The sequence below is a fragment of the Anoplopoma fimbria genome, chromosome 9, assembly GCF_027596085.1.
Source record: "Anoplopoma fimbria isolate UVic2021 breed Golden Eagle Sablefish chromosome 9, Afim_UVic_2022, whole genome shotgun sequence".
Taxonomy (NCBI): domain Eukaryota; kingdom Metazoa; phylum Chordata; class Actinopteri; order Perciformes; family Anoplopomatidae; genus Anoplopoma; species Anoplopoma fimbria.
This window is the reverse complement of record NC_072457.1, coordinates 7,211,808-7,227,178: the sequence shown is the minus strand read 5'-3', so window position 1 is coordinate 7,227,178 and position 15,371 is coordinate 7,211,808. Positions and strand designations below refer to the sequence as shown.

Here is a 15,371-nt window from a genome sequence, read left to right as displayed (position 1 = left end):
GTCATCAACCGCAGCCAATCGGCTGAGGTGCCCGGATGTGGCGTTCAGGAAAGAGAGCTTGCAGCCATGACCGCATTGGTCTGTAATTCCGCGTCAGTGAGCGGTGCTGTAGGTTTCTATTTCTGATGTTAGCACAATTAGTACCACAGGTTTTTTTTTTTGGTTTTTTTGGTACCATTGCCTGACATGGATTCTTCTCAAACTGTAACATAACATGAATTTGAGGCAATTTACACTGCACTGTAGCAGCACCGTTTTTGTGTTCTCATTCAATGGTTTTTCTTTATTTTAATTTTTTTCTACATTGTAGATTAATATTGAAGACATCCAAACTATGAAGGAACACATATGGAATTATGTGGTAAACAAACAAATGCTCAACAAACCAGAATATGTTTTATATTTTTAGATTCTTCAAAGTAGTTGAATGAGAAGGTGTGTCCAAACTTTTGACTGGTACTGTATTCTGGTTTGTTGAGCATTTGTTTGTTTACCACATAATTCCATATGTATTCCTTCATAGTTTGGATGTCTTCAATATTAATCTACAATGTAAAAAAAAAAGAAAGAAAAACCATTGAATGAGAAGGTGTGTCCAAACTTTTGACTGGTACTGTAAATTTGACTATTTTATTTGTATCTTGGTTTATTCTATTTTATTTCCACTGTGTTTTTAAATATTGTTCGTATGTGTCTTTGCCTCATAACGCAATTCAAAGTGTTTCAGTGTTTAAAATATGCTTTGCAAAATCTACTTTAAATATATATATTAAACTGGGGATTAAGCAGACAGATGTTAGTTAAAATGTTTATGAGTTATGTTTGATCCGATATTATAAACATTATGAAGACTGTTCAACTTCAGTGAGATGAACTGGTAGCATTGAACCCGCTGCAGTTTCACCATCGAGATTTACGAGGAGGACCTGAACGCAGCAGCAGTCCGGATCCCCCGGCGGAGACTCCAGTCCGGTTCTTGCACCGCCTCGGACTCCATGTTGTTCCGACAGCCACGGAGCGAACAAGTGCCCCGGCCGAAAACTCTCACGTTGCAACTTTGTGTGTGTGTGTGCGCGAAGTAAAGTGTGTGTGTGCGTGTGTGCGTGTGTTGACCCCTCCGAAAGAAGATGGCAGACTACCGGGAAGACACCGGAGCCCGAGCCCTGCTGGCGTTGCAGTCGGCGCCATGCAGTCCCGTCCGCGTCGCGGTGACCTCGCACGCCTACCACCAGCCCTCGCTCTCCCTCCTGGGTCCTCCGATGATGGAGGCCCGGGCGGACGCCGGGATGTTCCCCGTGCGCCTCGCCTGTCCTCCGGCGCAGGCCCTGGCCAGGCTCGAGGGCCGGGACTTTGAGTTCGTGATGCGCCAGAGGACGGTCACCATAGGCCGGAACTCGTCTCACGGCTCCGTGGACATCAACATGGGCCACTCCAGCTTCATCTCCAGGCGACACCTGCAGATCACCTACGACGAGAACAACGGGTTCTCCCTCCGGTGCTTGGGCAAGAACGGCGTGTTCGTAGACGGGGTGTTCCAGCGGAGAGGCGCGCCGCCGCTGTCGCTGCCCAGAGAGTGAGTAGTGCACTCCGGTTAGCATGTGGCCGCTAGCCGCCACATGCTAACCATGGCAACACGGCGTGCGGCTGTTTTGAACTCCCAACGTTCGATTCGAGAACTCCCAACGTTCGATTCGAGAACTCCCAACGTTCGAACCGGTGTCGTGACGTAGTCTGTCTTTACGGACACCGGAAGGCTGAACATTACTTTTTTTTTTATTTAAAAAACAAAAAAAACAATAACAATTTTAAAATTATATTTGGGCTTTGCTAACACATAAGTAAAATAAAATAAAAAAAAGATAGACTAGTTTCCAAATGTGTAACAATTTAAAAAAATAAATTAAATAATAATAATAATAAACACGTTCTGACAGGGATGCGATGTGTGTCATGACACCCCCAGTGAGGTTTGATCTGGAGGGGTACAGTGCACTTTAACCTTGGTTTGGCAGGGGGGGATACACAACGTAATACCCCCATTTGAGTCCACATGAGCTGTTAAACTATTCCTGTCCTCCAGAAACCCCCTTTACCCCACTTTGTGTACTTTGTGTGCCAGTGAATCAACCCAGGCTAGCTGGTGTTAGCCGTTAGCATGCTTAGCTTCATTTGGCTAACCGACTAGCAAAAGGCTAGTCAACACATGTTACATAACGGAAGCTGCTGCGGGCTGGTGCTCACAGTTGTGTTGTTGTATGGTCTAAACATGTCTGATGTTAACGTGGGTTTAGGTATATAAGTCTCAACAGTGATTATGTGAGCGATAATGTTGGTCAACGTGTCGCCGTCACGTCCACTTTAATGTAAACAAACGCATCCCTGACATCTCGGCTCATGAGTCCAGTAAGAGGTGGTGTTTGTTTTGAGTTGAGACTTGAAATGCGGGTTTGTTTGTGTTTTTTTTTGTTGTTTTTTTTAAAGGAGGGAGCTGGTTTGAATACGTTTTTTTGGGGTTTTTTTTTTAGCTTACTGTTGTTACAAAACATTTTCTTCACTAGTTTGTTTATTACAATGTCTCAAACTGAAAGCTTTGACTTTGTGTGTGTGTGTGTGTGTGTGTGTGTGTGTGTCAGTTAATCAATCACGGGCTTTGTCCTCTCTGATTGGCTGTCAAAACTGTTTGGGGGTGTGTCTAGCATTAGACAGGAAGTGCAGGCTGAAATGACATCCTCATTGCATGAGCACATGGAGTAAACACAAGACTGAAAAAATAAAAACCAAGGCCATATCCAACACAGCCATGTTCACATGTATCAGCTAACTGGAAAACTGTGCTGGGCTAAGTCTGAATCCTCTTTAAATGTAGAAGAGGACAATTAAGTAGTCTTTTGAGTTATCCTGGTACATAGACAGTAGTTATACATTATATTATTTTACAGCTTTGAAACACTTTGGATTAATAAGGACACTGCTTAGATACTTTATGATCACCATATGTGTTCAGATTGTTAGGAGTAAATATACAGCACAACACAAAACACTTGTCTGTAATCACCCTCTTCAATTCAGACTTTAGTAGAGGCACCTTTTGGCTAAAATTACAGCTTTAAAAACTGTGTGGTTTATTCTGTATTGCTTGATTCATCTAAAGACTGCCAATTATTCCCAGTTTTCTTTACTGAACTTCTCAAGCTCTGTCAAGTGTCACTAGGACCCTGAGTTAGCAGCAATTATCATGTTGTGCTTTAAATGTTTTCCTAAATCATAGTACTCCTGCAGACTGAAGCAGATTTTTCTTTATGTCTCTGTTTTTGCCTTTTGTTGCATTTTTCTTTACCCTGGCTCTTAGCTTGTCATTGCAGTAGTTTTTCAGTAGTGAAGCATTCACATAGCTGGCTATAATGTTGGGCATGTGGTGTTTTGGGGCCAGTATGATTGCAAAGGAGCTTTATTGTTCTCACATTATTTCTCTATTTGACATTCATAACATGAATATAGAAGCAAAACGACTATTTGCTTAGTAAAGATATCGTGGAGTAATGGTGTCCAGAGCAGAGAATGAAGTGTCATTCCCTCTGTGTGTGTTGTATTCCGAGCTTCTCAGTGCTTTGTTTATGTAGCTGTCCGGCTCCAGTGCATGTTAGTCCATTTTACTCTCTGTTTGTGTGGCTAGCTATGGCCCCTGCTCTGCACTGCGCTCATACAGTGGTTACCGCTGATAACGCCATACTGACCGATGGCGTCGCGGCAGTCTAACGCCCGCTCTCCAGACCAAGTTAACACTGTTAGCCCCGTTAGGCCTGTTGTCATTGTTTTGCACCGTTCATTCTGTTAGCTTCTAGCCTCTGTCTCAGCCATCGGCGTGGATACAATCTCCATCATAGATTTGATCTATGAATTCCATAAAGACCTCCTTTTTAAACCCTTGAACCTTCTTCCACTATGTCCCAGTCTCTCACATGGTCTTTAGAACAACCATTATTCAAAATGTCATGTGAGTTCTTTGAACAGTGGCTTTCTCTTTCCTACCCTTACATACAGCGAGGACTGGTGAAGGAATTAAGCAAAAACTGTGTATGCACATTCAGCTGGGGGACCCTGAAGCTCCTTAAGAGTTGCCACAAGTCTCTGTCCTCTCTCACTACAGCTCTTCTCACATGGACAGCCACTTGTTGAGGAGGGGGTCTGCTCTATGCAGAGACAGCTGTGAGCAAACTGTACAAGGGTCCAGTATTGGATAAGCAGCTGCAATCTTTCAGAAGACAAATTAGAGAGAAACGATTGAACACATAGACTGGTTTAACCGTCTGAAACAGCTTACAAAATCTTTGTGGTCTTGTGTGGTTGTTTTTTTTATTGAATGTTGGTCTCTGTAGGGAAGTCTTAGCCTGAACTCAGCAACCCTAGAAGTAGACTGAACTTCAGTGAAGATGCAACTTTGCTGTCTGAACCTGCTGGGAAACATTAAAACTAGTTACATTGGGTATTACGGTTCCATTGTTAAACATTTACTCATTCCCACAGACATATAATTATTTTTAGTTTTTCTTTTGGTTTAGGCTTGAATAAGCTCGGGCCTGACTGATCCTTTCTTTTATTGAGGCAGTTGTCGAGACCTGCTTAAAGAAGAGGAAATTCAAGTTAAAGGATGTTGTGTTAGGTTTACAACAGACTAGTTCTTTGTCCATAAAAGGTGTTAGCTAAAGACATTGTTTTTTATTAAAAACAAACCCATATAGTTAAGAGGAGAGTTTCATTCCCTAATGATATGATTTAATATTTCTAAATAAAAGACAAACAAATAATATATGTATAATTCAAACATATAATAACATTTTCATTGTTGGGTTCATACTTGACATTGGAAACAATAATTGTCATTGCACTGTAAATGTTTAAATTTACCTTTTATTTTTTTTTTAGCACATTAAGACAAGAAGTTTGAGCCATAAGACAATAAATCTGTAAAATGAAATTTAATGAAATTTTAACACTTACGAATTTTGTCAACTCCATCTGCCGAGGAAAGTCATGTGATATGGTTCAAAGTTTCACAACAGTCACTTCAGATTACAATCAAAAAGTGAAATGTTTAGCTATTGCATAGGAGAGAATGAACTAATCCAACTTTGTCTCTGTCTGTCTTTCCTTCTGTCCTGTGGCTTCCACCATCTCTCCCTCCTGCCGTCCTGCTCTCCAGGTGTGTGTTTCGTTTTCCCAGTACAGTAATCAAGATCCAGTTTATGTCACTGCTGCAGCCGGAGGATCACAGAGAGAGGGAGCAGCCCTCTTTACCCCCTCGACCGCTTCTGCCCCACATTTCCCCCCTCAAAATCAGCATTCCCACAATGCAGCAGCATGAAGAGCACATCAGGGCATTTGGCTCGCCGCTGCCCTCACCAACAGGCACCCTCAGGTAAGGAGAGACCCACGGACACACACAATCACATGAACCCCAACAGGTTTACATTGATACATGCAAACACAGCGTGTTATCTAACGTACACACTTTATAAATATAGACTTGGCAGGAATGGTCAGTGCTTTTTTATTTATTTTTTTCCTTGTAAAGTATTTGGAAGCCGTTTCTTGTAAACAACTTTTCAGTTCATTGTTGTGACTGTTTCAGCTCAGTGAAAAGCTTGCTGAGCTCTAATGTGTGTTTTCATTGAGGATCTCCAGTTGTCAGTTTAAATAAATAATATAAGTTTTTCTAATAAATCAATAATTTCATTAGTCTTGTGACAGAAAAGTAATTGGCAACTATTTTGATAAATGATAAATTGCAATTTTATAATAAAAACACCAAACACTCCCTGGTTCCAGCTTCTTACTGTTGCTGATTTTCTTTTCGTTATATGATAGCAAACAGACAGTTGGTCTGACAAAACAAACAATCTGATGACATCACCCTGGAAGTGATGACATCAAAATCGGCAAGTGATTAATTCACAAAATAACTAAGCAGAATAAGTGTTGAAAATAATCATTTGTTTCAGCCATAATATGAATTCATGCTGCTTGGAAAAACCTCACTATATTCCAATTTGACACTTTGACTGAAAATATATTTAAAAAACAGCTTTTATAACTTAACTGTGGATTTGCATGTGGCATGAAAGATTAAACTCTTTTAGGTCTATCACAGTACACACGGTTTACTTTCTTACCTTGTCTTGGGTCCGTACATGTCTATTCATGTGTAAGCAATTGAAAAACACGTGAGGCTTTGTTTCCTTTGGTTGTTTGTCCATGTCAAATTGTGACCCAAAGGCCTACAATGTTTTTACTAACCACATAAGATATCAGCTTATTTTCACTGATAATCTCCTGTCTGGTTGAAGCTGTATTCACCAGCTGCTGCAGTGTTTCTGTCGTGATGGAAACCTGCCCTCCAATAAGCCGTGATAGCACATGTTTGAAAATCACTGCTCTATAAATGTATACAGCATGTGCTGCTGGTGAGCATGCTGGGGCCGATTGTGCCCTCTGGTGGCCTCTAATGGTTTCTGCATCACACGTCCCCACCAATGTCAGCTTGTGAGTGCCTGCCTTATATGGAATGGCTGCAGCTTCGAGGCGTGTGATTGGCTATCGGGCAGATTGTTTTGCCTGTAGGCCATTTTTCCATCCATTCGCGGTTTCCTTTTCAGAGCCCCCACTCAGCCCTCAGCTCCTGTTCTCTTGCACGTGGACAAACACACAACACACTCACACAGAGTGAAGACGCTTGCTCAGACATCTCTCCACCACTTTCACTGTGGCCTTTTTCGGGCAGATTGTCGTGCCACCTTCCATGACAGTATCCAAATACAGTACGAACAGCAGAAGACGAGTATTGTGTAAAAGCACATGCCTCCACGTAAACACCAATAGCGTCTCTTCACATGGTGGTAAAAGTCACTCTTCCTGTTTGGCAAATGAAATGAACTGTATACAATAACATTCTTCTGCTAGGCCAGCGCTCACACTTGTACTGCTGGCCCATGTTCACATACAGAGGGGGATGAAATGGTTGTTTTAACAGCGTCAGAGGAATGGATGGAGGCACGCATGACTTTTAATGAAGTAAAAGGATGTAGATTTACAGACATAATCATGTTTTAATTAGGGCTGCACAATTAATTAACATGTCAAATTCATGCAATTTTCAAAGCGCAGGAGGCCAAAAAATTGTTGAAGGCGAAATATTTGTCAAAATACAATTTTAAATGAATTATTGTGGTCACACTCTAAAACTAAGAGCAAAATTTAAATGAAATGAATGATGAAAATTGATCATTCCATTTAATATCTTCAAATGCAAAAATATATTTCTTTCAAAATGGTTCAGCCCTAATTTGAATTCTTAAGATGTCCTTAAGCAACATTAGAAGTTTCTGGTCGTCGTCATTCATTTTTCAAAGCTGAGCTTACAAAGCGACTTGCAAAACAGAGCCTGCAGCCTAGTTTCCCCAGCCAAAAAATACAAACATATTCTCTCTCTCCGTGTGTTTGTATGTGTGTGTGTGTTACTATTTCTTTATCTTCGGCTCTCTGTTGCCAAAGGCAAATCAAAGCACACTGACTCTCCCAGAAACCAGTGTTTACTTTACTAACAGAAGCAGGTGCGTGTTGTATAAGTTACTGGATTTTCCTTGTGTATTGTCTCTGCACAACACCAGATAAAACCTGGTTAATGATTGACCTGCTTTTGAGTATTTTTGCTCATTGCTGTGTGTTTTATGATCACTTTGTGTGTTAAGAACGCCGCGGATCTGAGCTGTAATCATTTTTCCAAATGTAGCTCTTGTTTGTGTCTGTCTGTTGCACTGAATTTGTCATCATATGCTGATAGGATTATATAAGGTACCAATTTTTATTTTGTATTAGTTGAAAACAGCACTTGATTATTCAAATTAAAATACAATTAACATGTCAAATTATTATAAGACAATTAGAAAGACAGAAGGACTATGTGGAATTTTATTTGTGACTATTTATTTATTGCATCCTTTTAAGATTTACCGAAAATACTTGTATAATTAGCGTACATGCTCACTGTTTTTTTTTCCCCTTTATTTGACATGAGTGCAGTATTAGCCTCATTTTATTAAAACATATTCTTCTGTATGTTTGTGTAACGGTTTATTAGTGATTGATTTAGGCTTTAGAATTGCATTTTATTTGGGGGCTTTAGGATGACATTTATTATACAATTCTGCTGGAATGAAACGGTTTCATTTTGACTCGTCAGTTATTCTCTTTTCTGTTTTCGCATATTTTCGTACATAAATTCTTTGTTATATTCATCTAAAGTTCTACCCCAGTGAGACTCTGTTGACAGACTCTTAACCCTCTCTTCTCCAGTGTTCCCAACTCCTGTCCGGCTAGTCCACGAGGGGCAGGGTCGTCAGGGTATCGCTATGGACGCAACGTGACCTCTGACCTCCAGCTGGCAGCTGAATATGCTGCAAAGGCTGTTTCTGAGCAGAGACGAAGCATTGCTGAGCAGAGAGGAGGGGGGAGTGAGCAGCGGGGGGAGTCGGCTGGAGGTGACAGCCCCAAGGTGAAGAACCAGCAACATCAAAATAAGATAACTGAATACATCAATGAGAAAACTATTTTATATATTAATAATTGTGCCTCGTTTGTCTAGGATGAGTCCAAGCCACCTTATTCCTACGCACAGCTAATCGTCCAGGCCATCTCTTCTGCCCCGGACAAACAGCTGACTCTCAGTGGCATCTACGCCCATATCACCAAACACTACCCCTACTATCGCACTGCAGACAAAGGCTGGCAGGTAGAGTCTTTCTGTGTTGAACTAAGCAGGTAATGGCGTATCCATCGTCTGCCATGAAAATCCAAACTTCACAGCAACACATTATGGCATGATTACCTTGGTAAAATTTAGAAGATTACTGTGTATGATGAAAGCTAAAGACTTACCCACAGTTATGTAGCTACAGCAGCTTTCAGTGATTTCAGAATAAAAGAGTCCTGAAATATTATTGTTATTGAAGCTTTCTTTATACTCGCTTGTGGCTCCGAGCAGGCAGCAGTTCATGCTCAATGTGCGGTTCGTTGCATTATTCTCCAAAATGCGTGTGAAGAAGCAAGCAGACAATAAGTGTCAAGAAAGAAAGTCAAGTATTAAATACATTATAATTATAAAGAAACAATTTGATTTGGTTGGCTAAATATTTACTCAAATGTCTGAAAATGTCAGGTTTCTAAAGCATTTAAAATGTGCTTTGTGTAATCCCTAGACAATATTATTTTATCGGGGAATTTTTCAGACCGTCTCGTCCAAAAGCTCAGATCGCACGCACAGTTACAGAAATTCAGAACCGCCAAAAGCTGCGAGTATAAAATCAGCTTTCGGCTTCTTAAGCGAGAAAATCTTTCTAATTAACATTTCTGTACGACAGTAACAAACCAATTTATTTTGCCTCCCTGCAGAACTCAATAAGACACAACCTGTCGCTCAACCGCTACTTTCTCAAAGTGGCCCGTTCTCAGGACGAGCCCGGCAAAGGGAGTTTTTGGCGCGTGGATTCTGCTTCGGAGAGCAAGTTGGTGGAGCAGGCCTTCAGGAAAAGACGGCAAAGAGGGGTGGCTTGCTTTAGGACGCCATTCGGACCTCTCTCTTCTCGGTACGTTGATCACCAGAGGCCTTTAGCTGCATGGGTTTGCACACACAAACGCACTGACAGACGACTGTCAGACTCAGACACATGCTCAGTCGCTTCTGATTTCACTGTTAACCCTTTCTCCCTTCTCTCTGCTTCTGCTCCCTGCTATCATTTGATTGGATAGAACAAAGTAAGTCTCATTTCTAGGTTTCTATATTCAGCAGAAGGCACCGGCAGTCAGGGAGCTCTGTGTGTTATAGGAGGTCTCTTGGTTTATTAATTGATTCTCTTTTGTCTTTCTCTTTTGCTTCTCTCTCTCTTCCCCCTATTCCTTCTTTTTCAGGAGTGCCCCTGCATCCCCAACCCACCAGGGACTTCTTTCTCCTCCATCTAGCGGGCTTCAGACTCCTGAATGTCTGAGCAGGGAGGGCTCTCCTATCTCCCACGACCACCACGAACAGCTGGCTAACAAACTGGCATCTGTACCTGAGTATAGGTATTCTCAGAGTGCCCCAGGTAAGCTTTCACAGAAAAGAAACGCACACGAAGGCTTTCACGTACCCCATAGAACAGATTTAATGGTGGTTTGTGTCCCTGCGTAGGATCTCCAGTCAGTGCTCAGCATGTCATCATGGCTGCACCCGCTCACCCAACAGTCCTGCCCTCGGGCCAGGGGAAAGCCCTTGCTTTCGTTCCAGGTGGTGGCGGCCAAGTCCAGCCCATCCACATGCTCCAGAACACCGGTCAGTCCACTATCACCATGGTGCGGGTGGTTACCAGCGCCCCTCCAACTTCCAACCCTCCTAATGGGTACAGCGCCCCCTCTGTTGGAGGAGCAGAGGGCCACACTGAGCTCAGAGGTACAGCAACAGGAATCTCTTTAAGAAGTGCTCTATTTGTATGTTTTCGGCGATCAATAAGTTGATCTTTTAACTATTTAAAGCTGTCGTGAGCTTGTCATACTCCATATATTTTTTGCAATTTCTGCAGTATTCTGAAGACATTTCACAAGCATTCGCTGTCAACTTTTTAAAGGTTTTAGGATCATTGTATGTTTTTCGTCTCTGTGAAATGCATGATTTAACTCTGGAGGGACAATAGCAAACTAACTGACCGGATGACTGTCAGTTTAATAAACGTGTCACTTTGTAATATAACTATTAATAATAGATCCAAGCTGTGGCTTCTCAAAGAGGACCGGACCATGTGTCCCTTATAGTATTGCTTAAGGATATATTTTTCTTGTGTTTAAATGTTACTACTATGATTGAGCATGCCAATTAACAACAATTTGTCACTGTTGGTTAGTGGTTCGAGCTGGATATCTCTTTGGAAGAAGATGGGGGTCGTTCTCAAAGTTTGGGGGACACCTGTGTGCTCATTCTGGAACTCTTTACTGGTTATCATTTGGATCAGTGCCTCTGTCTCACACGTTTTGTGTCCAGGTTCATGTCACCAGTCACTTACCTTGAATGTGTAGTTTGAGTTGTACCATTTAATGTCCTGCAAGGACCTACATGTTTGAGTACCCCTGATTTAGGCCATCATTATTTTGTCTGAACGACACCTGAAAAAGGGGGTACTCCAGATTCAACCTGAAAAAGTGTTCTCTATAAAAACGAAACTTGAAACTCTGACCCATGTGCTCTCACGTCATGGAGATCGATGAAATTGGCGACGCAGATAGTGAGGTGGGGAATTAAAGCCAGTTTGTTGAAATGAAATGTAAGAGGCATCTAAACTTTTACTTGATGACCTTGGGGCAGTAGACAAAGGTCTTTGTCAGTCACACTTTTAAGTCCAGTGCTTTTACATGTTTTGTTTGTGTTCCTATCAGAAGCCCAGCTGACCAGAGAGCGAGTGATCCAGACTGTGGACAGTGCAGTGCAGGGTGGCGACGGGCGAAACCTGGCCCTAGGTTTACATCAACTTCCTGTTCGTCCTGTTACTCAGAATGGCAAACACACCACTGCTACTGTTGCCACAGTAACCAGTCTCGCCAATGCATCTGGTAAGATTCTTCACACATTGACCACTCAGGATGATGAATATAGACTGATGTTTTTTCTTCAAAAGATGGGTATTAAAAAGTTATAGGATGTCAACAACAATATAATAAAAAGTCATAGTATAGTATGCCATGATATAGTATGCCATTAAAAAAGATATAATAAAAAGGTATAGTGTAGTATTTCACAAGATCAAAGTATAGTATGCTGTAAAAATGTCATAAAAAGGCATCGTGTGTCATTTAACATTATTTGCATTGACTTCATTTGTAACACTGAAAACCAATCAACGCAAATAAAAGATGTGGATGAAGGCATCCAGACACCTTACTTTTTTTATTCTCCTTATTTCCCCTCCAGGCCTGAGTAGTCCTCTCCAGATCTTGGCTGCCCAGGCCTCCAGCTCCCCTCCAGTGCTGGTGAGCAGACAGCCCAGTGCAGAAACATTATCTGAGCAGCCAGGGGAGCCTCAGGCCAAGCGGCCGAAGATGGAGGACGAAGCTGGGACCGATTCTGCTCCGCATCAAGTCACGCCTGCTCAGCAGCCTGTCATCGTTGCCATGACATCACAAACCCACGACCCTAGGAAGTAAAACCCAGGGCCTCTGACCAGGTACCCAATGGACAGCCTCCTTATGGTCCCCCGACTGCTTTGCCTTTTATACTCATTTGATATGACTGCAGCCATCACGGCCAAAAACATGTACAGGCAGCCTCTCTTGACAGAAGGGAATTAAATTGTAAGGAACATATATTTTGGTCAAAAATAGATTAAAAAAAAAACAAAAAACTTTCAAATACATTCTAAATGTAAAAAGCAAGTAAATCTTTCAGGACTTTTTTCAGCTTTACAGTCTTTTATAACGTAATCCATCACTCACAGTAAGGATATAAAGCTTATGAGAGCATTATGCATATTACAATCATTTCAGCACTACTTTTACTATGTGAATGTTGGATAATATCTCAGATACAACCTTTCCTCTAGTTGATGGGTGAGATGCATCAGTTACTGTCTCTCTCAGGCCAAAGAACTCCTGCACTTCTAATTTGTCATTACCTGATTTTAAAACCAGGGAATGTGTGTTCAGAGATTTGAAAATGGCCGGCATTTATAGAAGATACTGTGATGATCAGACTTGATATATTGTGTAACTTCACACAATAGTGGACAGAGAGGACTTGGCTGCGTATACCCAGACCATTGATGGGGCTTTGGAGACTGTTAAGAATATGATTGTACTCTTCATAAGGTGATTTTTTTTTTTTTTTACTGAAAATCTCTCTTCAAAAAAAAAAAAAAAAAAAAAGAGTTAATTAATATTAAGGCCCAGAATGTGAGGTGTCTATTCTTCTTGCCCTCTCTGTAAAGGACAAACAGAAATAAATGGGTATTGTTTTTGAAGAATAGATCTGAGGAAATCCAGGAACAACAAACAAGGACTTTGCGGTTTGTTTTATCAGTGTGAAGCTCCTCAGATTCAAGATGATCTGGGTGATTGGAGAGCAGACAAGGGCAAAAAAGAAAAAAAGAGGCAACTATTTGGAGTTGATTGAAGTGGAGCTAACCTAATGTAGACAAACTGATTGTTTTTAATTTTTTTTCTCGTTTCAGTAGTGGTAAAAGGAGAAACGGAACAGCCTGTGCGTACAGTTTTGTTTGTGTTAGCACAGAAAAGCATTATTGTAATAATCCTTAAAGCCTTAAATATTTCTATTTTTTGTTATTTTATTTTAACTTTAACCTTTAGAAAGCTTTACCTTTTTTAGATAGTTAACACAGCGCTTCTTTAACGGAACATGATCGGCAACACTACAGCGGTGACAGTTATGTTGCATCAGAAGACTTAAATCAGTTTTATCAGGGGAAGGGCGGGACCAACACATGACCACAGATTTCAACAGCTCTCTCCTTGTTTTCTTTCTTTCTGTATGGTACTTCTGACCTATTTTCTACTGGCTCTCCACTCTTTTGCTTTCATTTTTCCCTTAAATACATTAACCTATCTCCCAATCTACCTCTCCTCAGTGAGCAGTTTCTATCTTTACAGTCTCTACAGAGGCATCAAGCTTTTAGCAATTCCTGTCAAACACTGCCCTCATTGGATATCCTTCAGCACTTTCTGTCTCCCCCCCTCCTCTCTAATCTCTCATTCTCACTCTGCCTTTAGCTTTTTCTGAATGTCCTCGCACAGGCCTCATTTTTAGCCGGCAATCAGGCCCAATTTTGCGAAAGATTTCAGTGATTGTTGTTGCACATTAGAAAAATAAAAACAAAAAAAGATGCGTAATGATTGTATGCTGCTCTATCTGCTAAATGACAAAGCTATTTAGAAGGTATTTTTTCTGCTTTTGGAGGAAAGAAAAAATATTTTGCTATATGTAAAAACAGCTGTCGTCAATACGTAAACATTCTGGAAATAGAGAAGTATATGTATTTTTAAATGTTCCTGTTTTTGTGATTTGTTAAAATGTGTAGCACAAATTAAAATTCCTCATTGACTTAAGGATTACATCGTCTTCTCTTATGTGACCAGGTGTCTCTGTCGCAGTGTTTTTGTCACATTTGATGACCTTGGGTTTCTAAGCAGACAAATGCAGGTATCCAACCATCTTTATTCTTAGGTACCATCATTGTCACAACAGTATAAATAATGATCAAATAGAATAGACATGCATGAGATCATTGTCTTACAAACCTTAGAACGCACAAGAAAATAAAATGTTATTGCAAAGAAACTAACAGAATCAAAGTAAAGCCAATAACAATTGTCAAGATTAGTCAATTAGTTTTGGTCATTCAGATAAAAAATATTGGCTTGTTTAAACTTCTCAAATATAGTATTTGGGTTTGATACTTTTCTAAATACTCGTAAATGCAATATTTTGGTTTCGACCTTTGGACGGAATAAACAAGCTGGGCATTTTTCCAAATTATTTTACAGACATAACGAATAATCGACTGAATAATCAGTTCATCAAGAATATGCGTAGTTGCAGCCCTAGTAAACATGAGCAGCAGTTGCCCTGCAGTCCCTCAGTACCTTGTGAAGCAGCCTCTTTTCTGAACATCTCGTTCTGCAGCTGTGCAGTGTTTCCTTCTCTGCAGAGGGACTGGTCACAGGCTGGCAGAGGGTCACTGCTCCTGATGTGGTGATCCAGGGCGTCCCAGAGGAGCTCCATAGAGCTGAGGTCAGAACAGAAGGCCAGGCAGCGTAGAGCTGACTAATCATTACTTTTTTTTCTGTAGTGACCCAAGCTTTGGACTTTATAAAAAGGTGACCAGTTATTGTTCTAGCTGGACCTCTTTTAAAAAGCCAGTGCAGCCAAATTACATGAAAACATTTTAGTCTGCTAATAGTTTTGGTTTTGATATGCCTCGGCCACCACCCCTGTTGTTTTGTCTTAACAGCAAAGAAAAGTAACTTAAAAAAAATTCCCGATTGCTCTGGATAATCCACAGACCTCACAAGTGAACAGTCTTCATTGGGACTACTTTATATCAAAGAAATAGTCCTTTTAAAAAACACAGTGAGGTCAATAGATTATCCACAGCAACTGGGACTCTATCTGGAAAGTCAACTGCTTTTGAATGTTTTAAATGTAATTTGAAAATGCTGTGAACAGGGAGTAGTTGGAGGCTGCATGGCTAGACACCACAATGAGTAAAACAAAGAGTTTTCTGTAATTTGGGTGTAGTTACCCCCCCAAAATTGCCCCCAACAACCTGTGTGAGCAGTAAAAG

The 15,371-nt window shown here is 41.0% G+C and overlaps 1 protein-coding gene across 1 annotated transcript; it reads left to right on the top strand.

The window, feature by feature from the left end:
- Positions 1–1,028: 1,028 nt before the first annotated feature.
- On the top strand, positions 1,029–14,126 carry foxk1 (forkhead box K1). Its single transcript, XM_054605331.1, has 9 exons — positions 1,029–1,573; positions 5,201–5,416; positions 8,350–8,548; positions 8,639–8,785; positions 9,445–9,638; positions 9,961–10,133; positions 10,220–10,477; positions 11,455–11,628; positions 11,987–14,126. Exons 1-9 carry the CDS (start codon positions 1,128–1,130, stop codon positions 12,217–12,219), a joined length of 2,040 nt encoding a protein of 679 aa, XP_054461306.1. The 5' UTR covers positions 1,029–1,127; the 3' UTR covers positions 12,220–14,126.
- The last annotated feature ends 1,245 nt before the right edge of the window (positions 14,127–15,371 follow it).